The sequence below is a fragment of the Gorilla gorilla genome, chromosome 6 (assembly GCF_029281585.2).
Source record: "Gorilla gorilla gorilla isolate KB3781 chromosome 6, NHGRI_mGorGor1-v2.1_pri, whole genome shotgun sequence".
Classification (NCBI taxonomy): Eukaryota; Metazoa; Chordata; class Mammalia; order Primates; family Hominidae; genus Gorilla; species Gorilla gorilla.
Window position 1 is genome coordinate 55,371,686 of NC_073230.2, and position 27,924 is coordinate 55,399,609.

General features: G+C 51.0%; 1 protein-coding gene across 3 annotated transcripts in view; it reads right to left on the minus strand.

Annotated features, from left to right (window-relative positions):
- Positions 1–27,924, minus strand: part of TNS3 (tensin 3) — a 307,051-nt gene that overhangs the window by 260,691 nt on the left and 18,436 nt on the right. Inside the window, exon 1 of one of the 3 annotated variants that reach the window (XM_055347356.2) lies at positions 916–1,360. The exons of the other annotated variants lie outside the window; for them this stretch is intronic. Coding sequence (XP_055203331.1) covers positions 916–993 — 78 coding nt within the window. The 5' untranslated portion in view covers positions 994–1,360. Of the gene's footprint in view, positions 1–915; positions 1,361–27,924 lie in introns of those variants that run through there. 3 annotated transcript variants of the gene reach the window in all.

Consider the following 27,924-nt stretch of genomic DNA (forward strand, 5'->3'; position numbering starts at 1 on the left):
TGCACATCCAACACATATTGTTCCCACACTTCCAGGCAGCAGCGTTTGACCACTAAACTTTAAAAGGGAACGCAGTACACCTCAAGTAACCAGCTGAAATTTTGACAGTTTTTCACTCCACAGAACCTTACAAAAGTTTCAGAAAAACAAATGCAATAACTTAGGGAAAGGGAGGCTGAACCTAGCGGTGAGCCAACCAGCACCGCTCTGTTTAATTCAGCAATAACTTAGGGAAAGGGAGGCTGAACCTAGCGGGGAGCCAACCAGCACCGCTCTGTTAAATTCAAACACCGTGAAGGGCCGTCCTGTGGACCACAGAGCACCGCTGGAACCCATGCGGTCCCCAGGGAACCTGTAAGGATTCCTACATCCCAGCGCATCCCCCACGTCATTGCAGAGCTAAAATGCCCTTTACCTTTGCAAGAAACACGCGAGGGATAGCAGGTCTGCGCAATGGCCAGTATCCCAATTCCATTGCAGGGAAATGAACCCAAGAAGCCTTTTCAAGAGGCAGTTGAGTTAGAAAGAGCTAAGCCTGAATCCTCTTCCACGCTTACCAGAAGACGCCCCCACTAGGCAAAGCTCCACTGGCCCTCTCGCTCCTTGTCCTGCGCGCGCACACACAAGGGTACACACGCACCCACGAGGACTCAGGCACGGACCAGCGTACACGTGCCTGCACACACAGACGCGCACTCACAAGCACACACGCGTGGACGTGCAGACGGGGTGCACACACACTGACATACGCGCACTGACAAGGGCACACGCATACACATGAGCACAAGCGGGTACACACCAGCACAGCGTCCACGGGCACCAGTGCACACCCGGCGCAGCCCACGTGCGTGCAGCCCTGAAGGCGCCCGTGCCTCGCGCCCCTGGCCCTGCACACCAGCTCCGGGCCGCACTCACCTGGCGCCGGCGCCGGCGCGACCGGGTTCCGCGCGCGAACCCTCCCGGTGGCCCAGGGGTCAGGGCGCGCAGCCGCATGGCTGCCCCTGCTGCCTGCGGGGAGCCGGGCTCGGCAGGGCGAGGGTGGCCGCTGACCCCTCCCCAGCGGCTATCGGGGGGGGAGGATGCCTCCCGAGTCCCCTGCGGACACAAGTCCCAGGAAATGGCCAACACGGGAGGGGCCAAGGGCTCTCCGTGGCCGCCGGCCCAGGTCCCAGCCGCGCGCCGCCGCCTCCACGGCCACTCCTGCCCGTCAGAAGTCAGACGCCGGGAACAAAAGCCAGGCGCGAGCGCACGGTCCCGCACGGCGTCCCTCCATCTGACACGAATTAGCCCTCCCTCCCCGGCCCGCCCCAACCGCAGCTCCGAGCGAGCGCGGAGGCACAGGCTGAGCCGCCAAACACTGGGAAAGTGGGTGAGGAAACGCCTTCCAGGCGGGGGGAGCAGGATCTTGCAGCCGCCATCTGATTGGAATTACCGACGCGCCGCGCTTGGCGCAGGGTTCAGCTTTACTAGGATTTCAAACCTCTCCGAGAACGCTGGCGAGGTGCTTAAAAGAATCAAAACCAGGCAAGCTCTTTGGCTTTCGGAATTTCTAAATCTTGACTATTATCCAGTCAACTCTGCATCTGTAATAAGCAGTAATCTACACTACCCTGATAATCTACACTAGCAAACAGGGCATTTGGAGTGGAAAGCAGGTAAACACCGAGGCAGAAAGGCTTTTTTTCTAATTTGCTTCTTCTACTAAAAAACTAGGAGCCTGGCCTTGCAGAGAGGGACACGCCTAACCAGGTGAGGATTTCAAGCAAAGGTCAAAGCACAGGACCGCCCGGGGCCTTGCACACCTGGGGGCTGGGCTGCACCTCCCTGCCCCCGTCCCTATCTCCCAGCCTATCCCTCCCTCACCCCCCCACCCCCACCCCCCGCCATCCTGCTCCTGGCAAATCAGGACAATTCACAGCACATCTGAAGTCCCGTCTTCCTTTCTGGGTCTGCGATTTTAGAAGGAAATTAGAAACCCGAAGTTCAGGAGGTGAAGATGACAGGGTGATGGGAGAAGATGGACAAGCCAGGATCCTGAAGGAAGGGTCACTTAGAAACGCCAGGAGGAGAGGCGGGCAAGATCCACAGGCAGATCCCTCCTTTCAATGCCTGTCGGACTTCACTAGCCTTCCCGGGGCAGTGGATCTTGGCTATCTACAAGAAGCTTTGTGGCAGGTCTAAAACTAAAAGAACATGTTCAAGATGAAGCCACTGCCTGTGGTCTACGGGGGGCAGCGGAAGAGACCCCTGCCTCAGAGCAGGATAGGGGGCCTTCTAGTCTCAGGCCAGCTAACCCTGTACTCCTACCACTGGCCTTCACTCCAGGCCCAGCCTAGGGGCAGTGTCCCAGAGCTCAGCCTTTGTGGCTCCAACACTCTAACTTCAGATCTTCAGCTCCACTTGCAACTCCACATGCCTTGGATGTGGGGAGCAGTCTGGGTGGGCTAAGTCGTGGCCTTTATGGCTGACATATTTGCAAATTCCAGCCATCAATTCAACTGGCCGACGTTAACCTCTCAAGTTCTGGCACTAAATATCCATCTTTCTGTTTCTGCAGTAGAAGAGCAAAGCTGCTCTTCAGCTTTCAACTACAAAGGAAAAAACCTCCTCCTAGAACACACCATTCTGGGTTCCAATTCCTCACTAAATCATCACCTGGCAGACAAGCAGGCATTCTCATTTCCCCCTGTCCTTCAAATGACACCATTATTCACCTTTTTCTATATTCATTCCTTCATTCATTTTTCTGTATTCATTCATCATTTTTTTCCTATAGCATATCCAAACTTTAGTCTTTTCAAACATTTTTCCCTGAGAACACATCTGTATCGTATTCATTCCAGATTGCTTCACATCTGACACAATACCAGGTACATAGCAGTGCCTACAAACAGCTAAGAACAGGATATGCTGCTGTCGTGGTTTACCCAGGGCAAACACGCCCAGAGATCAGCTGGATCTACCACCGCCCTTACCATGGTGCCCACAGGAACCGGCCAAAGAAATCTGAATTCAGCAATGAACAGATAGCCCCCAGCAGGATAAAACTCCTCCAACCTGAGTACCAGGATTCACACTCTCTGGGGTCCACCCAGGAACAATGGCCAGGAGCACAGGCCAGCCCACTGCCTATGCAAGCCAGAGTGGGCTTTATTACAGGGATACCCTGAATCTGCTCTTACTTATTTAAAAGGGTAGCCATTCAGAAAACTCCCACACTTCATTACTAGTAACAAATATCGTGCGTGTGATAAACCTCCCCAGTGAGGACAACAAACTGATTTTTCACTGGCAAGAAACAGTGCTCAATCCTAAGGCGAATCCGCATTCATCAGCATGCCGCCTCTCCAGCCCCTCTCCCTGTCCCCCACTCTGACCTCCTCCTGCCAGGCTTGCAATCTAGGCTCTTAACACTCCAGGGTCCTTCTGCTCTGCGCCCTTGGGCTCACTTGGGGCTTCTCCCAAGGCAGTTTCCCATTCTCCTTTCTGGCTGAAAACCGCTGTCCTGGGCTCAGTTGAAGATCCGCCTCCCATCTGACCTCCCAGACTGGTTAATCATCCTCCATGGCTGAGCCACTCAAGGATGGTTGGGGCCCTGACCCTCTAGTGTGGTCATAAGTCTTGTGCTTCCAATAGGAAGTCCTAACCTTGTCCGGGATTTTCCACACACAGCACCAAGCAGGAGCAATAAACACTGGTGCAGGAATGAAAACATTCTCCTTTGCTGTATTTCCACCGCATCAACACCGGTGTTCACTACCTGTCTCAGACCACACCCTTCTGAGTCCTCCCAGAAGTAAGCTGTAGCTGAGGGTCTGGGGATGCGAAGGGACTCAGAAGCCAGGGCACAGACTCCTCCAGGCACAGACCCTCCCCTCAAAACTTGAGTGGCAGACTGGCCTCACTCCATCTTAAGGCCACAGTGAGCTCTGTGCTGCTGCCCAGCTTCCAATTTTCTTCGTGCTTTGCCACAATCCTCTGTGCTTTTTACTCGCCGGGTTGTCTCACCCTAGCTTCTGACTGCACTTGGTTCCCAGGAACAAAACAAGGTTCTTCCCAGGAACAAAACGAGGTTCTTCCCAGGAACAAAATGAGGTTCTTCCCAGGAACAAAATGAGGTTCTTCCCAGGGAGGATGAATCCAGACGGCTAAGGCAGACATCAGCAAACCAGCCATCAGGAAGAGAGGCTACATCTCAACCTGGGTTGGAAACCCAGCTGGAACTAGGGACATGAGCCCCTCCATGAGTCAGACTTTAACACCAAGTACAAGGTTCCCTGGGGGAGAGCTGAGGGGCCACTCGTGCCCGTTTTGTCACTGGAAACTGGAGGCTGCTCCTATGGGTCCATTCCCTCACACGATCATGCATTCACCCACAGATACGTGAGCAACGCGTGTGCTCGATGTCAGAGGAAATACAGCGGCTGGCTCACCCCGCCCCTCCCAGAGGGACGATCTACACACAGTGTTAGGAGGGGACACGGAGTCCACAGATCATGGGAAGAACTCCATAAATGGCCTGTGACTTGAAGCAGAAGCAGACACTTTCCAGACAGGAAAAGAGGTGAGGAGAGGCAAGGGTGGTAAAGCGCCATATTTTTGGTGAACTGGCCAAAGGCTGGGTGGCTAATGCACAGCTGTGTTGGGACACTGAGGGTAGACAGGGCTCAAGAAGCAAGGACAGGGTGGTGAGCAGGATTGCACAAAGCAGTGACAAGGAAGGAGGCCCCAGTACCAAGCTGGGCTGGACTCCAACGTCACAGGGGGCTCTAACTGGCAAAAAGGAAAAAGCATCACAGGTGTATGTTCATCCTGGAGGACCCCTGGCAGTCCTGGGAGGACACTCGGGAGAAAGCAGGAGTGGACATGGAAACTCTAGGCAAGAGAACCTCAGCCTCGGGCAACAGCCCTAGAAACACAGATAAATGTACAGGGGAGAGGACGGCCATAGCAGTGGAGAGGTGACGGGAGATTGGTCATGCACAGGAAGATTGAGCATAAGGATCTGTGAGAAGAAAAATGGGAGCCACCTTCCTTTCCATTGGGGAGGAGCTTGCTAGTCTAGAATGGGGGACATTACAGTAAGCCCTGTGTTGGGAGACAGGAATCAGATATTGGTGTGACTCAGAGTTTCCAATCTAGAGACGTAGATACATCTAGAAATCAAAGTAGATGTGAATGTGTGTATACGAACAAGTGCACACACACACATGCACACACACACAGAGATACTCCCAGATCTGTCCTTGGAGGGTGGGGAGGCTCCAATAGCAACAGTCACCCCCAATGAGCCTGAAATCTCTTCTTTTTGGCCAGAAAGTAAGACAGTGCTCACAGAACAATGGGTTTGTTAACAAAAAGACACAGGGGCCAGTCTGAAGAGGCTCCCACCAGGCAAACTGTAAACAATTTGGACATCAAAATAGTGATAATATTGGATTATGACCCATTGAATACAATACAAATCCAAGACTCTTTGAGTCCCTACTGATAGAAGCAAATGACCGAGGCCAGGCGCAGTGACTCATGCCTGTAATCCCAGCACTTTGTGAGGCTGAGGCGAGCGGATCACGAGGTCAGGAGATGGAGACCATCCTGGCTAACACGGTGAAACCCCGTCTCTACTAAAAATACAAAAAAATTAGCTGGACATGGTGGCAGGCGCCTGTAGTCCCAGCTACCCGGGAGGCTGAGGCAGAAGAATGGCGTGATCCTGAGAGACGGAGCTTGCAGTGAGCCGAAATTGCGCCACTGCACTCCAGTCTGGGCAACAGAGCGAGACTCCATCTCAAAAAAAAAAAGAAAAAAAAAGCAAATGACCACAGAGACAGTCTCAGGGGGGCAATGGGAGGCCTGGGAGCAGGTTACTAGGAAGGGTAAAGGTCTCAGCTTCCATGCGTCGTGGGATGGGAGACTCGGGAGTTATGTGCAGTGGAGAGACAGAATCTAATAGGCTGTCACTGGTTGATCTTTAGAGAGAATACATAGTCTCTAAATACTTTCCTTTATTTACTATAAAAGGGAAAAGAGTAAGTCAACAACAGAGAAAGCTTCAGTCTCCACCTAATCAAGGGGTCAAGGTGACCATGACGTTGGATGGGACAAGCCATGGTCGGCGCCACCTGTGATTCAGAGATGAGAACATGCATTACCACTGGGTGTTTCTGCAGAGAGGCATCATCTAAACCAAATCCTCACCACACCTTGGCCAGACAACCCAAGTGAGGGGTGGAGAGTCCAAATCCTTAGTCCCTCTGACGTGTGCTCACAGAGCCACTGCCTTGGCAGGATCCAGCCCTGATTCCCGATTCCTAGCCTCAGTGCTCTGAAATTGGGGCCACCAGATACTCTGGGCAGATGACTCCCAGCTCTCCTCTACCCACTACATGCCCGTCGACACGAAATCTGACACGGCCAGTCCCACTGCTCCATGGCTTGAGGGTGTCCGAGTGTGAGGGAGTTCCTATGTGCCACCTAAAGCACATTTAAAAGCACTTTACGGCCGAGCACGGTGGCTCACACCTGTAATCCCAACACTTTGGGAGGCTGAGGAGGGCAGATCACGAGGTCAGGAGTTCAAAACGAGTCTGGCCAACATGGTGAAAACCCGTCTCTACTAAAGATACAAAAAATTAGCCAGGTGTGGTGGTGGGCACCTGTAATCCCAGCTACTTGGGAGGCTGAGGCAGGAGAATCATGTGAATCCAGGAGGCAGAGGTTGCAGTGAGCCAAGATCACGCCATTGCACTCCAACCACGGGGAACAGTGCAAGACTGTCAAAAAAAAAAAAAAAAAAAAAGGCACTTTGCCTCTGATATTGAAAAAGACTGCCTTCAGTTTAAGGAATTTCTGACATCAGCAAGATGTTGCCGGCTCTCATCTGCAGAAATTGAGCCTGGCCCTCTCTCCTTGTCCAAAGGCGGGAACACTGGTCACTGGGCAGCAGGAGGCCCAGACACTGTCTCTAGGGGCAGGTCTTGTACCTGGGCCCTGTCCAAACACAGACTTTGGGAAAATCCTCCCTTTTGTCTCTTTCCCTGTGCAGCCAGCTTGTGCTCCATCCGAAATCCAGAAGGGACAGTGTAACAGTGTGCCTCCCAGGGCACTCACCCTCTGGGACATTCAGGAAGTGTTCAGGCACACTTGCATCTCACCTATCCAGCAAACATCTTCCCACCTGTTCCTCAGGGCCATGCTGGAGGGGGAAGACCAGCAGAGGACTTTCGGGTACATTAAGTCCCAGGGGCTCAGGATATGTGCATGGGGCACCTGACAGACTGGAGAGCTGGGGAGCTGACTTCCAGTCCCTGCGGTGAGGGGGCTTTCGCCCAGGCTCTTAGTGACCCAGCGACATCCTAGGGGACGAGGAGTCCAACTCCCAGAGTGGTATTAATGATCAAAGATGCCATTTGTGAAGTGCCTGACCCTCAAGATGGTCCAAAGCTGGAGTTACCCACTCGGGTGGAAGCAGGACTTGAAAGCAGTACTGCTTTGTCCTTTACACAACACTGTTTCTCATGAAAATCACACAGACACTCAGTAGATACGTGATGAATGAGAGTCCACTGGCCACAGAGGAGAGTGTATTTATTCCACCAGGTTAACCAAAACGTCTCCATTGACTACAAAGTTCCTGGGCACGCAGCCTGTCCCCACCCATGGGAGTCCCCTGGGGTGTGCAGGCTGTCAATGAAATGTCATTCTGCGACTGCCACACTTCGGGGCTTCTTCTGACAAACAGATGGTGACTTCTGACATCCTTTGCATGGTGTTTTTGCCCGCCCTGGGGAAACCAGCATTTGTTTCCCTCTGCTCTGACTCGTCACAGAGTTCCTTCCCCCTGACTTTGAGAAGTAAATAAAAAATGCTTTCCTTACAAAATTCACCTCCAGTGGGTGCTTCTTCCCTCTTCTCTGCTCAAAACAGAGCTGTTTCATTACAGACTGTGCACAGGAGAGCAAAAGAAAGTGTTAAATTAAGGTGGCTCTCCCCAGCCCCCTCCAGCTAAGTCCCTGGTAGGATCTCGCCCCCCTTCCCTCCCTTCGGAGGAGCAGGAAGAGTCAGGGGCTGGTGCCAAGAGGAGCATCTTCCTTCCTTCACCTATCCATGGGTCGGGGGTGGGGGTGCCCAGCCCGAAAGATAAACAAGGGCCCACCTGTCTCCACCTCTCACAAGCACGGAGCACACCTTTCTCATGGTAAAACGGACCCCCACAGCTATGGGCTGTCTGTGTGCCTCCAAAATCCATATGTTGAAATCCTCAACCACGAGGTGATGATATTAGGAGGTGAGGCCTTTGGGAGGTGCTTAGGTCATGAGGGGAGACTCTGCATGAATGGGGTTAATGCCTTTAAGAAAGGGACCCCACAAGACCCTTCACCCATTCTGCCATGGGAGGACACAGATAGAAGGTGCCTTGGATGAACCAGGAGCCAGCCCTCACCAGACAATCTGCCAGAGCCTTGATCTTGGACTTCCAGCCTCCAACTGTGATAGCTTCCAGAACTGCCTGAGGTCGCAGAGCTAAATAACCACAAGTCCAAGTCCCCAGGTCCAGCTTACAGACCTACTGCTACCAATGGGTGTCCCAGGACCCAGGCACGGATCAGTACAGCATCCCCGCACTTCCAACAAGCCAGTTTCCTCCTGTCAAATGAGCTGCCCCACCTATTCTAACCGAAAATGAGAACACAGGAAACTGTCTAGTTAAGAGGTGCCCTGTGCTGAGGACATGATGATTTACTTTTCCACTCCTTGTCAAGCATTTCTTCACCATCAAGTTGACTCCAAGCAGAAGAACCCTGCAGAGTTAGTTGTACGAAAAGCCTGGAGATCCACGATGTTAGGACTTACTCTGCCACTTTGAGCACCTCAAACACTAAAAACGGAGAGAGGTATGTTCACTTCCTCCAGGGGGGTAAAGAAAAAGGACACAGTTGTTGGTGTTGTGCCTGGCCTTTTAAACTCTTCTGTGATAATACATTGAGATGCGTAAGAGGGCATTTTTTTTTTTTTTTTGAGACGGGGTCTCGCTCTGTCGCCTGGAGTGCAGTGTGGCACAATCTCGGCTCACTGCAACGTCCACCTCCCAGGTTCAAGTGATTCTCCTGCCTCAGCCTCCCGAGTAGCTGAGACTACAGGCACGCACCACCATGCCCAGCTAATTTTTGTATTTTTAGTAGAGACAGGGTTTCACCATATTGGCCAGACTGGTCTCTTCTAGAACACTGAGGAAGAGCTAGATGGTAGTGCATGCCACTGGTCACGAAAGGGGAGGGCTTTCTACACTCCCCTCCCATAGAAATCTCTGTTACTCTGTTTGATGTGGACAAGGCGCCCAAGGCTCTAGGAAGTTTAACAACCTGCTCAGCTTCAAAACGGGCACCAGATCCTTAAACGGTGCTGACGGCAAGAGGACCCAGCCTGGTCTCCCCTCCCTTGGGGGGCTCCCATGGGAAGGCTGGGGCAGTGGGAGGCAGGTCACCCACAGATAGCCATCTCAGTTACCAGTGTCCTTTCGGAAACCTCTCTAATCGACCCCCGTCCTTTCACACCTCCCCAGTTTCTTCCTGACCGAAAATGCCCCAACATTGCCTGACTTAGATCAGAAAATGACCACTGGACCACATCTGGAACTGTGGGTAATGAAGCCCTAGGGGATCCCACCTGGGGGCAGCCTGAGCAGTTCTCAGCCAACACTGCTCCTCAAATCCCCTGCAGGAGCTGGTTAGAAACATACCGACGTCACACAAACTCCACCCCTACCACTTACACCACCGTCAGGGGACTCCACAGTCTTGGGGGGAACCCTAGGCAGTGATATTTCTTCACAGTCTTCCCAGGGGCTCTGATTTGTAGTTGGGTTAAGAAGCACAGAGCCATGAGATTTGGGGATAGAGGCAGGTGCCCTGCTCTCCTGTAGCCTGGAGCCTCCCCCAGGAGGCCTGGACTGAGGTGGGCCAGAGAGCTGCGGCGGACCCCGACCCCACTCCTCTACTCACTGCCTGCGGGTTTATTATTAATTATTCTGGGCCACAGTTTCTTCATCTGCTAAAGCGGATGATCAAATTGCAACCGACCTCAAAAGCTTCTAATGAGGCGCTGAGGCTCAGACCTTAAGCATCTTACCTGAGACACTTGTCTCACGTGGCGTCCACGTCGGGCACCCCCTGGCCTCGCACACAGTCACCGCACAGCAGCACTGCTGTTCCGGAGCTGGACTGAGCTCCCAGGACCTGCCGTCACTGCAGGAGGGCTCCTTCCTTACAGTCTTCCTGCATCCCAGCCCTGTGCACATCCACTGCATAAGAGCCTGAGGAAAACCCCTCCCCAGGTGGCCCAGGACGGTGAGGTGCTGAGGCTGGGAGCCTGTGGCAATTTCTACACATCTGTTTTCAGCTTCCTAAAAGGTTCGATGTATTGCTCTTATAATTTTTTTAAATATCACTAAAGTATACTTACAGCATAGTACTCACAATCCTCTTATCCTCCTTATTTTAAAAAAAATGTTTTTAAGTGTTATTCAAGCAAAGAAAAAGGCAGTTCAAGTCCCACCTCACCACTGAAGCTTCTCATCCCATGTCTGCAGTGACAGCCATCACTATCCACCCAGGCTAGCAGGGAACAGACATGGGCTTGCGGCATACCCCACTCATACTATAAACTACGCGTGTGCCAAGACCACGGTCTCTCAGTGTGTGCGCTCAGCACCCGCCTGGTAAGACACGGCTGTGCTCAACAGGCGCTGCAGATGGAATGACTAAACTGACAAAGACAGACGCCAGGTTTTAAGGTCACCCCCTTGACTACCACACCCCTCAGTCACGCCCTGGGCTGGGCCTTTGGAACACCCTGAGCTGTGTGGCCTCCTATCTGCTGCCCTTTGAGTTTCTGATTAGATGGTTTACAATTATACTGGCAGGGTTCATCTGTCCATTCATTCATTCCCGAGTTTATAGCCTAGGAGGGAGCAGAGAGAAGATAAAGCCAAGGAGGCGGTGGACCCTCCAGGGTGAGGAGGGAGGGAGGCAGTGTGTGTCGGGCTCCAGTGTAGACTGGGCCTTGCCCAAAACAGGTAAGCAGAGGCTCAGGAGCAAAGGGTGGGAGTGGGGTGGAGGGCAAAGCGAAGAATTGTGTTGACTTCAACTGGACTAAGAATTAAGAGAGATAAGGGGCCTGTGTCGGGGAGTGGAAGGCAAGCGTGGGTGGGACCTGAAGGAGTAACCAGCACTCAGTGGAGCCCTGGGGACATTAGATTTGCAGGCATGCTTCTGCTAAAATTGCTGAAATTGCAGGGGGCAGCGGCACACACTGGACACGAAGACACTTTTATCAATGGGGTTCCGGGAGCTGCTCCTCCCAGCCCTCTAGGTGTCCACTGTTAGTCACCAGCACAAGGTACTGGGGACAATCCTACAGTTCCATCAGATGGCCAGGCCCTGCATGAGGTAGGAAAGATGAAGGTCAGAGGGACAGCAAGCCAAGGTCACAGACTTCCAGGAGCCCTCAGCATGGCCCCGCGTCTACACCGCCATCCACCCCTCCACAGTCCTTACTCATCAGTGAATAGCTGCTCTGTGCAGCAACACGCGCAGGAGCTAAAGCCTCCCAACAAACCTCAGCCCAGAAGAAAGTGGAGACCACTGCTGTTCACCAGCTCATGTGCATCGCTGCCAGGTGCCAAACCCAGATGCGCACGCACAGCAGGCTCCAGCATTGTCCCCAGCCACCCTGGCTCTCATTCTCCAACTCCTGACGGAGTCTCACTCTGTCACCCAGGCTGGAGTGCAGTGGCGCAATCTCAGTTCACTGCAACCTCTGCCTCCCAGGTGCAGGCGTTTCTCCTGTGTCAGTCTCCCAAGTAGCTCGGACTACAGGCATGCACCACCACACCCGGCTAATTTTGTATTTTTAGTAGCGTTGAGGTTTCACCATGTTGGTCAGGCTGGCCTCGAACTCCTGACCTCAGGTGATCCACCCTCCTTGGCCTCCCAAAGTGCTGGGATTATAGGGGTGAGTCACCACCCACCCCGTCCCCCCAGCTCCTAACCTTCACGTTTTTCTTGCCTGTGCCAACTTTCCCAGTGGCATACAGCCTGCTGTAACACATCCCATCTTTGAAAACACAACCCTCCTTGGATGCCTACCCAGCCTTCCCATACCTGGCCTGTCTCTCTGCTGTTCCCCTTATAGGAAGCCTTCCTCAAAGGCTGACTATAGTCACTGCCCCTTACCCCAAGGTTCATGGGCTCCAGAATCCATGTTCAACCCATCTCACTGCAACTTTCCATAAGTCACCACCTAGCCATAGTCTGTCAGACCCAGTAAGGGACACCTGTCCCTCATTTTATTCCAATCCCAGCCGCATTTGAACACACCATCTCCTGACGCATTTTCTTCCCTGGTCGCTGTGACCCCGTGCCCTACCTCACTGGTCCTGCCTTTGTCTCCTTTGGAGGGTTTTATCCCCTTGGGTACTTCTAAGTTACAGGGTGCCTGGGCTCCGACCTGAAGGTCCTCCCTGTGAATGCACCCCCAGGCCGGCTGTCACCCTTCCCACCACCTGTCTGCCGGTTGATGGTCCTGACCACTCCAAGCTTCTTCTCCCCTGACCTGCTGAGTCCTGAGCACCACCTGCTCCCACCTTCACTGGGCCATCCCTGAAGCACCGCTCACTTCAACCCTCCAAATAAGAGCTCTCAGTTTTCTCCCCAACATGTCCTCCCTGCTGCTCGGTCTGCACAAATAGCACCACTTCCCCACACAGTCAAGTCTCAACCTTGGGGCTCCTTCTTTTTCTCTTACAGCACACAGCCAATCTGTCAGCAAGCCCTGCAAAATAAAGGCCCAAAAAGGCCCAGTTCCCCGGTCTCCACTCCCACCATCCTGGTCCACCCACCACTGAACTGACCATCTCTCTGCATCCACAGGCCAACCAAATGGAGCTTCTTAAGACAGGAATCAGGACATGACAATGTAGCACAAAACCCTCTCCAGCTTTTAGAATCTACACCGTTAAAAAATAAATAAATAAAAGTTCTTTTGGCCAGGCGCAGTGGTTCACACCTGTAATCCCAGCACTTTGGGAGGCCAAGGTGGGCAGGTCACGAGGTCAGGAGATTGAGACCATCCTGGCCAACATGGTGAAAACCTGTCTCTACTAAAAATACCAAAAAAACTTAGCCATGTGTGGTGGCGGGTGCCTGAATCCCAGCTACTCGGGAGGCTGAGGCAGGAGAATCACTTGAACCCAGGAGGCGGAGGTTACAGTGAGCTGAGATCACGCCACTGCACTCCAGCCTGGCAACAGAGGGAAACTCCATCTCAAAAAAAAAAAGTTCTTTTCATGAGCCCACAGACCAATGTGATCTAGCCCCTGCCTGTCTCTGGCCTGCTCTCCAACCTCCTCAGCCAGGTGCTGCCTCAGGACATTAGCACTTGCTGTCCTTACAAACGGGACTCACTTCCCCCAGATCCCTGCTCAGTTTATGCCTCTCCTGCATGAGGCCCTAGGGAAAAGTCCATCCAACTCGGTCTTACAGTCATCGGGTATGAAAAACTCACCTCTAAGAGGGCATAAACTCTAGTCCATCTGTCCATCCGGTTCACAGAGATCCCCCTGCCCAGAACACAGCTAAGGATTTGCTGAATGAATGAATGATACTCCTGATGGGCCCTGGCACACAGACTGCCTACTGGCCCATTCCAGGTTTTTCATGCTCTGACCAGAACACTGCAGTATCAACTCTACCCACGTCCCTGCCCTCCCACCCCATCCCCATAACCTAGTTACTTCGTTTGGCTCTTGACAGGGGTGCCAGACCCATGCCTTGGTCTCCTCTCCCCTCTTCCATCCCTCCCACCCATCCCCACTCAGCTAAGCATTGGTCCCCAAATGCAACACTGAGGTCTCCCCTGCGAGGCCTTCTCAGGGTGGATCGGGCAAGGTCTTCTGGCCCCAGGCCTCAGGGCCCCACAAAAGTTCTTACATCACAGGGAAGCCCCGCACCCTCACCCTGCCCTTCACCTATCCAAGGCCCAGATGTGAGAAGGGGCCCATGCCTGTTTGCTGAATTAATGAAGGATGGAAGGGAAATGGGAATAGAAACACGGCCCCATGGTTCCATGGCCAGCAATGTCCACAGGAAGCCTTGATGTATGGAGAGGGCTTGGTGAACTGCACAGCCCTTTGCAAAAGATAAACGCATAGAACAAATGGGTGAGCAGCCAGACCACAGGATCCGTCCTGTAAGGCGGTAACCTTGGCTTGCTGTCCCTCTGACCTTCACCTTCCCAACCTCATGTAAGCAAGATGCTGTCCCTAGTTGTCCCACAGCAAGACAGCTAGGACCAGGAGACAGAAGCACAAAGACACATTTGCAGCAGGGTCTCAATGGGCAAGGCACATGCGAACAAAATCTCTATGTTCTCATTTCAAACACGTATCACAATGGTCAATTCTCCTTCAAGGAATGTGTTCTAAGGCAATGACTATGCCTGGAAAGATCTACGTGGAAGGGCAGGGTACAGAATTATGCACAACAAAAAAAGCTGGAAGCAGTTTTAATAGCCAGCAACTGGGCTCTGGTCATTTTATGGTACTAACATAGAATGGGATTCGAATACTATGAAGTCACTAAAAATAATAATCACATCCATATTCACTTATATGGAAAACGCCCATGGGATATTAACAAAGTTACAAAACAAAACAGACCTAAGTTTTGGTCATTCCTAAACAGTCTTACCCCACTCCTGAGGAGTCATGCCACCCCAAAGAGACAGAATTTTGCTGTGGAGTGACTGAGCACATCTCCCAAGTCTGCACCCAGCCAAGGAACATGAGCTCACTCAGAAAAGGGGCGAGGAGGGGCTCAGCCTCTTGGGAGCCTGGGTGAATAGCATTCACCAGACCTGTGGGAAGCGCCAGGAAGATCTTCCTAAAACACCCGGTTCCTTCAGGAAGCATCTCCTCGGAGTGCCCCTGCTTCTTTCTCAAATGGGCAAGGTGGGCTCCCTGCTGCACAGAGGGCAGACAAGCTCTAGCACCTGAGCTCCCGGGCAGAAGGCTGGCCTGGTGTCCACTTCCTGCCGCTGGACTCGGGAACCGAGCAAAAGCAGGTGGCTAGACCCTGGGCACGTCCTGAAGATGGAGGCCCAGTGGGGCACAGCCATGGACTGGATGGTTCTGTCTCACTCCAGGTGTTTCCTTAAGCAAATGGGGAGACCCTGGAGGAGGTGGGTGAGGGCACAAAACGTCATGTGGCTGGAGCCCTGGGTGTGGCCACCTCAGGCCAAAGGGAAGGAGCTAGAGTTCCAGCATAGCCACCAGGAGTAGGGGAACCTTTGGCTGGGCCAGGGTTCAAAACTACAGGCAAGGAGACCCCCAGTGGAATAATTCATGCCTTGGGGAGCACTTTGAAAAGTCATTGGACAGTCTACAATGAGAACTACGAAAACATTTGCACTGCAGACCCCGCTCTTTCCACACCTGTGAATCTCAACTCAGTAAGTGTCCACAGACAAGAGAGAAACAACATCCCACACAGGCAAAGTTAAGTCAACAGACCAAGGTTCACACTGTGCACATGTGTGTTAGATAAGTGGAGAGTAAGAAGTGTGCAAATTCATGGAATGGAAGTATGGCTGTTATCACCCTAAATTCTTGCACTTGCAGAGACTGAAATAACAGGGAATGACGTCTGCTAAGGCACAGCTGGAGCGGGGCAGGGGTGGGGTGGAGAGGGAGGCTACAAAACCGTGTGTCCACAGGGAGCGATCCTTGGCCTCTCTGCAAATGCACTTCTTGTATTGGAGTGCTTTTACAAGGAAAATGGAAACATTTAAACAGACATTGAAAAGGAGCGGCATTCTTACCCACCATATTTATCTGCATAAACCTCCCCACGCCCATCACATTCTTCTGGCACACCTAATTCATTTCTTTTTTTCATTATTTTTCTCCTGAGGCTATTTTGGCTGCAAGATAGATTCTAACAGAATAACAGGGATTTGACAAATAAAAGGAATGCTTAGGGATGCGTTAACAGTAATCTTGCCAAGCCAGGAAGCCGTCTAGAGCTTGGCACATGAGTGAAGGCGAGAAACAATTTGCCTGGAGAAACAAGAAGAAAAATAACAACAAAAAATCACTCTCTGCCTCCGTTGCAGAAATCAACAAGACACACACAGGCAGACATATCTCGTTTTATTGTGCTTTGCTTTATTGAACTTTGCAGATACTGAGTTTTTTTTTAACAAACTAAAGATTTGTGGCAACCCCACCTCAGTGCCATTTTCCCAAAAGCATGAGCTCACTTCTGGTCTCTGTGTCACATTTTGGAAGCTCTCACCATATTTCAAACTTTTTCATTGTTATTATATCTTTCATGGTTATTTGTGATCTGTGCTCTTTGATGTTACTATTGTAATTGTTTTGGGGTGCCATGAACCAAATCCATATAAGACTGCGAACTTAATGGATAAACGTTCTGTGTGTTCTGATGCTCTGGACTGCTCTTTCCCTCTCCTCGGACCTCCCTATTCCCTGAGACACAACAACACTGAAATCAGGCCAATTAATAACCAGTAAGTGTTGAAGTGAAAGGAAGAGTCACATCTCTTAAAAGCTAGAAATGAGTCAGCTTAGTGGGGAAGGCATGTGCTCAGACAGGCTAAAAGCCAGGCCTCTTGTGCCAAACAGTTAGCCAAGGTGCAAATGCAAATGAAAAGTTCTTGAAGGAAATTAAAAGTGCTGCTCCAGTAAACACACCAATGATAAGAAAGCAAAACAGCCTTTTTGCTGTTACAAAGAAAGTTTGAATGGTCTGGATTAGAAGATCAAACCAGCCACCACATTCCCTTAAGCCAAGCCTAATCCAGAGCAAGGCCCTAACTCTCTTCAGTTCTATGCAGACTCAGCAAGGTGAGGAAGCGGCAGGAGAAAAGTTTGAAGCTAGCAGAGGTTGGCTCAAGAGGTTTAGGTAAAAAAGCCATCTCCATAACATAGCAGAGTAAGGTGAAGCAGCAAGTACTAATGTAGAAGCTGCCGCAAGTTATTCAGAAGATCTAGCTAAGACCATTGATGAAGATGGCTACACTAAACAACAGATTTCAATGCAGACAAAATCAGCCTTCTATTAGAAGACGCCACCTAGGACTTTCATAGCCAGAGAGGAGAAGTCAATGTCAAGCTTCAAAGCTTCGAAGCACAGGCTAACTGTCTTGTGAGGGGCTAAGGCAACTAATGCCTGGAAGTTGAAGCAAATGCTCATTTACCGTTCCGAAGATTCCAGAGCCCTGAAGAATTATGCAAAATCTATCCTCCCTGTGCTCTATAAATAGAACAGTGAAGCCTGGATGACAGAACTTCTGCATACAGCATGGTTTATTGACTATTTTAAGCTCACTGTTGAGACCTACTGCTCAGAAAAAAAGAGATTCCTTTCAAAATATTACTACCTGTTGACAATGCAGGTGGTCATGCAGCAACTCTGACAGAGATGTACAAAGAAATGAATGTTGTTTTCATGCCTACTAACACAACATCTATTCTACGGCCCATGGATCAAGGAGTAATTTTGACTTTCAACTCTTCCTTTTTTTTTTTTTTTTTGAGATGAAGTCTGGCTCTTTTTGCCCAGGCTGGAGTGCAATGGTGCAATCTCGGCTAACTGCAGCCTCCGGCTCACTGCAACCTCCGCCTTGAGGTTCAAGCGATTCTCCTGCCTCAGCCTCCTGAGTAGCTGGGATTACAGGAGGCTGCCACCAAGCCTGTCTAATTTTTGTATTTTTAGTAGAGACGGGGTTTCACCATTTTGGCCAGGCTGGTCTCGAACGCCTGACCTCAGGCGATCCGCCCACCTCAGCCTCCCAAAGTGCTGGGATTACAAGCGTGAGCCACTGTGCCTGGCCCTCAAGTCTTACTTTTTAAGAAATACATTTTGGGCCGGGCACAGTGGCTCACACCTGTAATCCCAGCACTTTGGGAGGCCAAGACAGGTAGATCACCTGAGGTCAGGAGTTCAAGACCTACCTGCCAACATGGTGAAACCCTGTCTCTACTAAAAATACAAAAATTAGCCAGGCATGGTGGCGGGTGCCTGTAATCCCAGCTACTCGGGAGGCCGAGACAGGAGAATTACTTGAACCCAGGAGGCAGAGGTTGCAGTGAGCTGAGATTGCGCCACTGCACTCCAGTCTGGGTGACAGAGGAAGACTCCATCTCAAAAAACAAAAACAAAAACAAAAAAATCTGGAAAAGATTCAACAGTCCAGATGCCTTTAAGAACATTTGTGATTCATGAGAGGAAGTCAAATTGTCAATATTAACAGGAGTTTGGAAGAAGTTGATTTCAACCATTATGAATTATCTTGAGGGTTCAAGACTTCAGTGAAGAAAGGAGCTGCAAATGTGCTGGGAACAGCAAGAGCACTAGAACTAGAAGTGGAGCCTGAAGATGTGACTGAATTGCTGCAATCGCATGATCAATCTTTAATGGGTGAGAAGTTGCTTCTTATGCATAAGCAAAGAAAGTCATTTCTTAAGATGGAATCGGGCCGGGCACGGTGGTTCACACCTGTAATCCCAGCATTTTGGGAGGCCGAGGCAGGTGGATCACAAGGTCAAGAGATGGAGACCATCCTGGCCAACATGGTGAAACCCCGTCCTACTAAAAATACAAAAATTAGCTGGGCATGGTAGTGTGCGCCTGTAATCCCAGCTACTCAGGAGGCGGAGGCAGGAGGATTGCTTGAACCCGGGAGGCGGAGGTTGCAGTGAGCCGAGATTGCGCCACTTCACTCCAGCCTGGCAACAGAGCGAGACTCTGTCTCAAAAAAAAAAAGAATGGAATCTACCCTTGATAAAGAAGATGCTGTACATATTACTGAAATAACAACAAAATATTTAGAAAATTACACAAATGTGGTCGGGCGTGGTGGCTCAAGCCTATAATCCCAGCACTTTGGGAGGCTGAGGCGGGTGGATCACCTGAGGTCAGGAGTTCCAGACTAGCCTGGCCAACACGGTGAAACCCTGTCTCTACTAAAAATACCAAAACTAGCCGGGTGTGGTGGCAGGCGCCTGTAATCCCAGCTACTCAGGAGGCTGAGGCAGGAGAATCGCTTCAACCCGGGAGGCGGAGGTTTCAGTGAGCCGAAATCATGCCAACACACTCCAGCCTGAGGGACAAGAGCAAGACTTTGTCTCGAAAAAAAAAAAAAGAAAGTTACACAAATGTAATTGTGTAAATGTAACAAAGCAGCAACAGGGTTTGAAAGGACTAATTCCAATTTTGAAAAAAGTTCTACTGTGGATAAAATGCTATTAAACACCATCACATGCTACCGAGAAGTCTTTCATGAAGGAGTCAACTGACATGGCAAACTTTATCATCGTCTTATTTTAAGGAATTGCCACAGTCACCCCAACCTTCAGTAGCTACTGATCCGTCCAAAGCCATGAACTTGTAGGCAAGACTTTCCATCAGCAAAAATATTTTAACTTGCTGAAGGCTCAGATGATTGTTACCATTCTTTAGCAATAACGCATTTTTAAATTGACATGTACATTGTTTTTCTAGACATACTGCCATTTTCACACTTAATATAACTACAGCTTAGTATAAACAACTTTTATATGCACTGGGAAACTAAAAGATGTGTGCAACTTACTTTATCTCAATATTCATTTTATTGCAGTGGTCCAGTTGGCACCAAACTGCAGTATCTCCAAAGTAAGCCTGCACATACATAATACACACATGCACATTACATGCACATAGACACATACATGTAGGTATGCATGCATGCATGCATGCACGGTATACATGTGTGTGTTCATGTGGACACACATACACTTGTGTACATATACATTTAGGAACGTGCACTTACATACACACATACGCATATAAACACACACAAAGGCAGAGGCAACCAGTTGGAGTTCAGTGTGTGAATCCCATGTTCAGATTCTCCTTGAACCCACATGCCCTCTTTTGTACAATAACCCTGTTGACAATTGGGCAGTAAGAGGTTCTAGTAAACTGCAGAAGATCCTGGAGACACTTTAAAATCAAAACGTGATTTTTAAAAAATTACCTTTAGTAAAACAAAAGTCAGCTACTCTAAGGAGGTTCCCAGATAGATTATTTAGAGTCCTCATCCTGAGACACACTAAGGGCCAAGACGCCCTGAGCAGGGGTCTCTCCAGGCCATCTGGGGACAACTCTGCACCCTCATGAATGTGGGTGTTCTGCCTGTCCTGGGGCCCTAGGAGCCTCCGGCCTGAGTCTGGGCATCTGAAGCTCTGAGGTAGGGAACCGAGTACGACAGAGGGCCCCACATCCCTTAGGCCCAATCCACAGGCAAGCATGATTATTATTTTGTTGGTTGTTTGACTTTTCTTTCTCTAAGCCCATAATTGTGACTTCCTCCCAACAAGTTCCTCCGGTCAGTGGGTACATCTGAGTCACACTCTGGGGGCAGGGGCGAGTGAAGCTTCCCAAGCTGAGGGAAGCAAAGCAGAGGCATAACAGCTGAGATCTTCAGGGGCTGCAAAGTGCGGGCCCCAGGCCAGACCCTGCCCACTCTCGCTGGCTGGGCTGAGGGGAATGCAACCTCCCATAAACCCAAATGGCAAAACTCCACAAGTCTTTGGTACAGTGAGCACGGCATGCAAGGAAGGAATGGCACCTGGCGATTCTCAATGCAACGGTGCTGGGCAGAAGGGCAGGTTGCAGCCAAGAGGCCCTACTCCCAGCCCTCTGTCCTCCAGTCCCTGCCACCAAGCCATGCCCCCCACAGACGATAACCAGGAGCAGCGGGGGCGGGGAGCAACAGAACCTGACCTGTGCAGGGTGTGCAGGGTGCCTAGTCCCCATCTTCCACCAGTTGGTGATGCATCCGAATCCTGATCTCTGCCTGGAGCACATGAGGAGGCTCAGATCCACCTTGGACAAGTCCTGCAAATGTCCAGGGTCAGAACAATCCTTAAGACCAACAGTGCGTCTGGGAAAGTTTATCAGCGTCCTACGTAAGGGAGAAGCTGACTTTTCTTCTTTCCTCAGGGTGCAGTCACGGGTGATATGCACAGCTTTGTCAGAGGCTTTGAAAACCAGCAGCCGCCAAGGCTACTTCCACCAGGACCATCAAACCTGCCTGCAGCGAGCTTACAAATGGACCTTTCTGTCCCAACACTACTATTTAACCCAACCCTCACCCATCTAGGGGGTGCTATCTTTTAATCTTTCAAATACAGGAAAGGAAGAGTCACAATGTGGAACGAAAAAAATGGCCCTGTCCGTTTCTGCAATGCCTTTCCTTGCAACACATACAGAAATCTATCTTAAGTAACAACCAGGTAAAGCACCCATATGGGTAAATAACTGAAGGTTTTATGGGAATATGACGTGGCAACTGGCAGAATACTCTCTGGGATTTTTCATCCTAGTTTGTTTTTTTAAGTGCCGACTGACTTCTCTGCCTACTAATAATTGGAGGCGCTGGGGACATTTGGAAATGTGAGGACATTTTAACCATCACCACCACTGGGGTGGCCACCAGCATGTAGTGGGAGGAGGTAGGGAGGCCACGTTATTCCTAGAGCAAACTGTCCAACAATGAATTATTCCACACCACATGCCATGAACCACGCCTTACTGGATTACATCCACAGTTCAAGAACGTGTGTCATGGAATTCTCCAGAGGAAGTCTCCAAACTGGAAGGATGGCCTCTTTTCCAGAGGGCTGCGTAAAAGGCCTGTGGTGAGCAGGCCTCGGGACATCTCTGCTGTCTGCCCATCGTCCCTCTGGCAAATGACAAATGGTGAGAACTTCTGCACCACTCCCACCCCCACCAAGGAGGCCTGAGCACACGAGGCAGGCCCTGGCTGGCCCTCCACTGTCCACCCCCATGTGGGTGCTGACGCCTGTATGCAGGACACTGCTTCCTGCAGGCAAGAATGAGGGAGCCCGCTTCTAGCGTCAGAGCCTCTTGTAGGTTCCCAACATAAAAGGAAACAGGGTATTTGCCGTCCTGATAAGAGCAAGCTACAGCAAGCCGGTGCCGAGGAGGATCAAAGAGGCTGCGCCACCTCCTAGGAATGCTTCCTCGGCCTGCATTGTTTTCTTCTTTTACTCTTACCCCAGGGCAAAAAGCAAAGCTCCCAGTCTGTGCCTCATTTCAGGCTAACTTGACACTTGGCAGAGGGTCCCACACCCTCCTCCATGCAAGAGTGGGTGCCTCCACCAACCCCAACCCCTTTGTGTCCATCAGCCCGACTTCAAAGAGGCCGACCCCAGCACCTCCCCACCCTGCAGTGAAGCACACCTGCAGGGACCAAGAAAGGCCCAGGTTTTCATTCTAAGGACTTGGGGTTCAGGCCCACCTCTCCCATCACCTACTTGCAAATTTCCACCGACTCCTGTTTCGTCGATGGAAAAACTGGGACAAAATAACCACAGCCTCCCTGGGCAGGTTTCCCACGCATGAGGAGAGGACAGGGCCCACTGCCTGGGGCCCCCCTCAGCAGAGGGTCCCAGCTCTGCCTCCCCAGGGTCCCACTCTCCCACACAGCCACCCTATGGGACATTCCTCTGTGTACACCTGCAGGAAAACCCCGCTCAGGGTCCAAGTCCAAGCCCTCCTTGGTTATGTCCAAGGCCATGAGCAGGAGGAAGCTTTGCATGACCCCCTCAAGCCCTTCCACTCACCTGGTAATGGCAAAACTGGCCGCAAATCTCCCGGAGCCGAAATCTCCCCAGAGGGAGCCCAAGGGAAAGCACTGGAAGGCAGAAGCAAATCTCGCAATGCCCATGTATATAGACCTCCCATGTCACTCTTCCAACCCCATGTTTAATGCATATTTAAATATACAGACAGGCAGGGCGTGGTGGTTCACACCTGTAATCCCATCACTTTGGGAGGCCAAGGTGGGCGGATCATGAGATCAGGAATTTGAGACCAGTCTGGCCAATATGGTGAAACTCCATCTCTACTAAAAATACAGAAATAGGTTGGGCATGGTGACGCGCGCCTGTAGTCTCAGCTACTTGGGAGGCTGAGGCAGAAGAATTGCTTGAACCCGAGAGGTGGAGGTTGCAGTGAGCCAAGATCACGCCACTGCACTCACACCTGGGCAACAAAGCAAAACTCCATCTCACAAAAAATAAATAAATAAATAAACAGACATCAAGACACATGTTCAGATTTTTAATAATGGGAGCGGGAGAATTCTCCAAGGGACAGCAGAGGTGGCTTCACAACATTGCATCTTAGGAATGTGCCCTTGGCGAGTTCCAAGAACTTTCTGGTGCAGGGCGGTGCCTCAGCCTCATCACATCATCTTTACGCACCCCAGGACTATGCAGAGAATGGAGAACAAGAGGCAGGGATGGGGGCTGGAAGGGGCTAAAACAAGAGCCACAGGAGCCAATCTTATGAGAGGCCAGCCCTCCTGCTCTACATCTCTGAGGCCTCCATCAAAGTTCACAGCATCCTATGGCCGCAGTCTCCCTGGGGCCCTTGTCCATCTCTGCACTCACCTCCTTCCACTCCCCCTCATTCCAGGCCCTAGCTCCACTGTGCATCTTCATCAGGGCAATGGGGCAGCCTGGGGACCAGGACACGCAGAGAGAGCTGCTGTAGCATAGGACAAGGGCTCTTTTACGCAAACCCTGGCCTTCACATTCGGGGGTCAAGCAGCCCTGATGATCTGATGAAGCTACAAACCCTGAGAACGATCCACACACACTACACCTAGCTTGAAGGGATTCACGATGCTGCTGAGGGCCACTGGGGCCCCAAGGTAGGAAGCTGGGTCTACACCACCTGCTCCAGCCCCGCAGGACTGCAAGAGCCGGCCGCGGGTCTCCCTTTGCAGCCCACCCCAAACTGGGCTTTTCTGCATCATCGCCATGGTCAGAATGTCTGCGACCCGCCCCCCACCCCCAATTCCTATGTTGAAGACCTAAACCCCAAGGTGATGGTATGAGGAGCTGGGGCCTCAGGAAGGTGGTTAGGTCATGAGGCTGGAGCCTCAGGATGGGCTTAGGGCCTCATAATAATGACCCCAGGGAGCTCCCTCACCCCTCTACACCATGTGAGGGCACATAGAAGTCACCATCTATGAACCAGGAAACGGGCCCTCACCAGACACCGAGGGCCTTGATCTTGGACTTCCAGCCTCCAGAACTATGAGAAATAAATTCCTGTCGTCTATCAATTGCCCAATCTAAGGTATCAGGTTGTAGCAGCACAAACCAACTAAGATATCACTCTGTCCAAAACCTGGTGTTTTCATGTCTTCCATAAATCTGCCCAACCAAAGCCCTAAACCTAACTTCTCACCCGGTGGCATTCTCTCCAGACTCCCTTGTCCACCTCTCTGCTGCTGTCAGGGGCAACCAGTCCTTGGCCGACTCTGCCTGTGGTCCCGCTGGCTGCTCCTGCAACCCTCGAACTGGGATCCCAGCACAGACATCAGCCTACAAATGACCCCCTTCCAGGGGCAACAGCAGCCCCACCTCTCAGCACCCCTAACTTGCTCCTCTCAAACCCACCCAGAACAGTGTCCTTTCTGAGGTCCTGGCTGGGGGACTTGGGAATGTCCTGGAGCCTGGAGCCTCCAAGTCCTCAGTGAGGAACCCATGCGCCACCAGATCCATCTAGAAACAGGCTGTAATCCCCAAGCAACCCTGTGTGACCTTGTGTGACCCCCAGGTCAGGCAGGCCATGGGTGTCCCCATACACAACTGCCAGACCCCTGGCATCTGATGTCAGGTCACAGTGACTGCTCACCCCAGGGATTTTCAGGTGTGACTTCATGAAAATATGACTGTAACACCAGAAGTAAACTGAGGCACAGCGTGGTCACCTCCTTGTCTAGGGTAATAGGGATAGGACGTGGTGCGACGCTGGTTGGGCAAACTTCAGAGGGTAAGCTAGGACAGATGCTCATGCCTCTGTAGTCCCACACACCTAGGTTTATTCTTCTGTAGCTCGAGTGCAATATTCTAGTGTCTCAGAGTCGGACACATGGAGCACAGGATGCTCAAATCCCTGGCACCTTATTCTTAGGGGCCTGAATCTTATCACACTGCCTTTGGCCACCACTGGGAGTGTTAGAGACTGTTGTGTTCCACTTCTCTACTGTGGTGGGTGCAGGGTATGCTGAGGACTATGCAGGGACCCTTTGGGACCACCCACCTCAGGATTCAGCCTCAGAAACTTCTCTACTTTCCAGAATAACTTGTTTCTGTTCATTATCTGTTTCTTAACTCTTTTTTTTAAATCGCTTAGATACCAAAAAACAATTCAAAACCATTGTTTCCCTCATCACAATGGCTACTAGGAAGCTCATAGCCAAATCATGCAGTCACCTCAGAAGTGTGAGGCTGTGTGATTCCTTAGGTGGGTTGCAGGTATCAGCAAGGGGCCAATTTTTAAAATAAAATTTGCTGAATAAGTAAATGGAAGAGTCAAGCAACATTTTAGAATGAAAAACATGGCCACAATATTTCTCTCCCAAGACTCGTCAAAAGGTGGAATCTATTTCCTAATCCTGGCATCCGAGCTGGTCTTGCTTTGGCCAATGGAATAGAACCTGAGGTGTTGCCTGCAGCTTCTGCCTTTGCCCTTGGGTGACCTGAGATAAACCTGCTCAGAAGCAGGACTATGCAGACAGAAAGGCCAGGCTGTGAAGACCTGCTGAGCACAGCTCCCACGCAGCTAGCCCACTAGACCTCAAGAAAGAATTTGTTTTCCTTTAAACCACTAAGTTATGGGGTGGTCTGCTTCACAGTAGATAGCTAGTTCAGCCACTTAGTCTACTGGTAACCTGAATAGGTCAATCCTTACTAACAGCCCAAGGTGGCAAGGAATTGAAGCACAGTTGCGATACAGTTTGATAGGTAAACATTTCTCCATTGCAGTAATGATGACAAAAATTCCCTGTGCACCCTGACCATCCAGGGGAGGAGTGGCCTCCCCTCCCTGGACTGACCCAGTGTATGTCTCTGACCCGGAGATCATTCTGGAAATGGAAAAGCCAGCTCATTTTTCCTCAACAGAGTTCTGCAAAAAAAATATTTACCATTGATAGTTATCTTAAGTAGACTCAAAGAGATGGAATTAGATTTATTTGGTCAAAGGTGGATAAACACTTGAAAGGTCACACCCTTCAGTCTCGTCTGCTGCCTTTTTTTTTTTTTTTTTTCCCCATATGGAGTTTCACTCTTGTTGCCCAGTCTGGAGTGCAATGGCACTATCTCGGCTCACTGCAACCTCCGCCTCCCGGGTTCAAGCGATTCTCCTGTCGCAGCCTCCCAAGTAGCTGGGATTAGAGGTGCCCACCACCACACTCGGCTAATTTTTGTATTTTAGTAGAGATGAGGTTTCATCATATGGGTCAGGCTGGTCTCAAACTCCTGACCTCAGGTGATCTGCCGCCTTGGTCTCCCAAAGTGCTGGGATTACAGGCGTGAGCCACAGCACCAGGCCTAGTCTGCTGCCTTCTACTGGAGTGCAACATTTCACAAAACTCTGCAACCAAGTTTATGGGACTCCTTGGAGATGCTGGTATGGCAGTGGAATTCTTTTTGGTGGAATTCTTAACTACGTACAAAACAAGTAAAGTCAGTCTCTTGGCTGTGCATGGGAAAAAGACTTTTCTCTCTGAAGATGACATGGGTAAGAACAGCATGGATAAACCAAGGCACACGGAAGATGGGTTTCAGGACAACTCCATGAGTGCCTGGGGATAATTCAACAACAACAACGGTTGGGAGCCAAGACACGGCCCCACCCCCAGCTCCGGGCCCAGCCTTCTCTGGCCATACCCTTCTTTAGCTATGCCCGTTCTTGTTTATGTCCCTAACAGCGAAGCTAGGCAAAACTCCCTGGGCATCCCCAGGCCAGGCCCTCTGCCTGGGCACACAAGGATCATCCAGAGTGAGTGAGGCAGATGGAGTGGTCACAGCCAGGAGCTGCATGGGCACCTGCCAGAAACACAGAACCCCTCCTGCCTGGAGCCCCCCTTCAAGGACTCTCAAACCTAGGCCAACGACAAAGATCTAAAGTCCACAGCCCTACCATCTGGACGGTGAGATAAATACATAAGAACAGCTCCTAAGCTGAGGGCAGCTCACACTTTCACGAACGTCTCCTGGGTGCTCACTCTGAAAGGTGCCCTTGAAGAAGGCCTTTTCACCAGTTTTGGTAGAAAAGCTTCAGGACCCAGTGATGACCTCCTGGGTCCTGGGCTAGTCAACCATGGGGCAGGACTCACTAGCAAGATTGAGTGCCCAACCTCTGATGCCAGGATGCTCATTCCCTCTGGAGGACACCAACCCTATCCTGGGGAGATCCAATCTCACCCCCAGGGTATCATCAAAGTCGACTTACAGAAGCCCTGCCCCGCTTCTCCAGAAAGTGGCTCACCTTTGTGTTCCACAAGCCTAGTGATGAACAGTGTATTATCTCATGACAGCCCTGGGTTGAGGCCACTGAGCAAGGAGGACACTGTTGGTGGCTTTTCCCACACCCACTTGCCAACCAGCATAAATCTTCCCACTGCCCCAGACCAAAGTCACAGTCACAATCCCAATTCCTTGCAGTGGTCATTAATTTTATGCATCCTCTTGGCTAGGCCATGGTATCCAATTGTTTAGTCAAACATCAGTCTAGATGTTGCATGAAGGTATTTTTTACATATGATTAACATTTAAGGCCGGGCGCGGTGGCTCACGCCTGTAATCCCAGCACTTTGGGAGGCCAAGATGGGCAGATCACGAGGTCAGGAGATCAAGACCTTCCTGGCTAACACAGTGAAACCCCGTCTCTACTAAAAATACAAAAAAATTAGCTGGCGTGGTGGCAGGCCCCTGTAGTCCCAGCTGCTCAGGAGGCTGAGGCAGGAGAATGG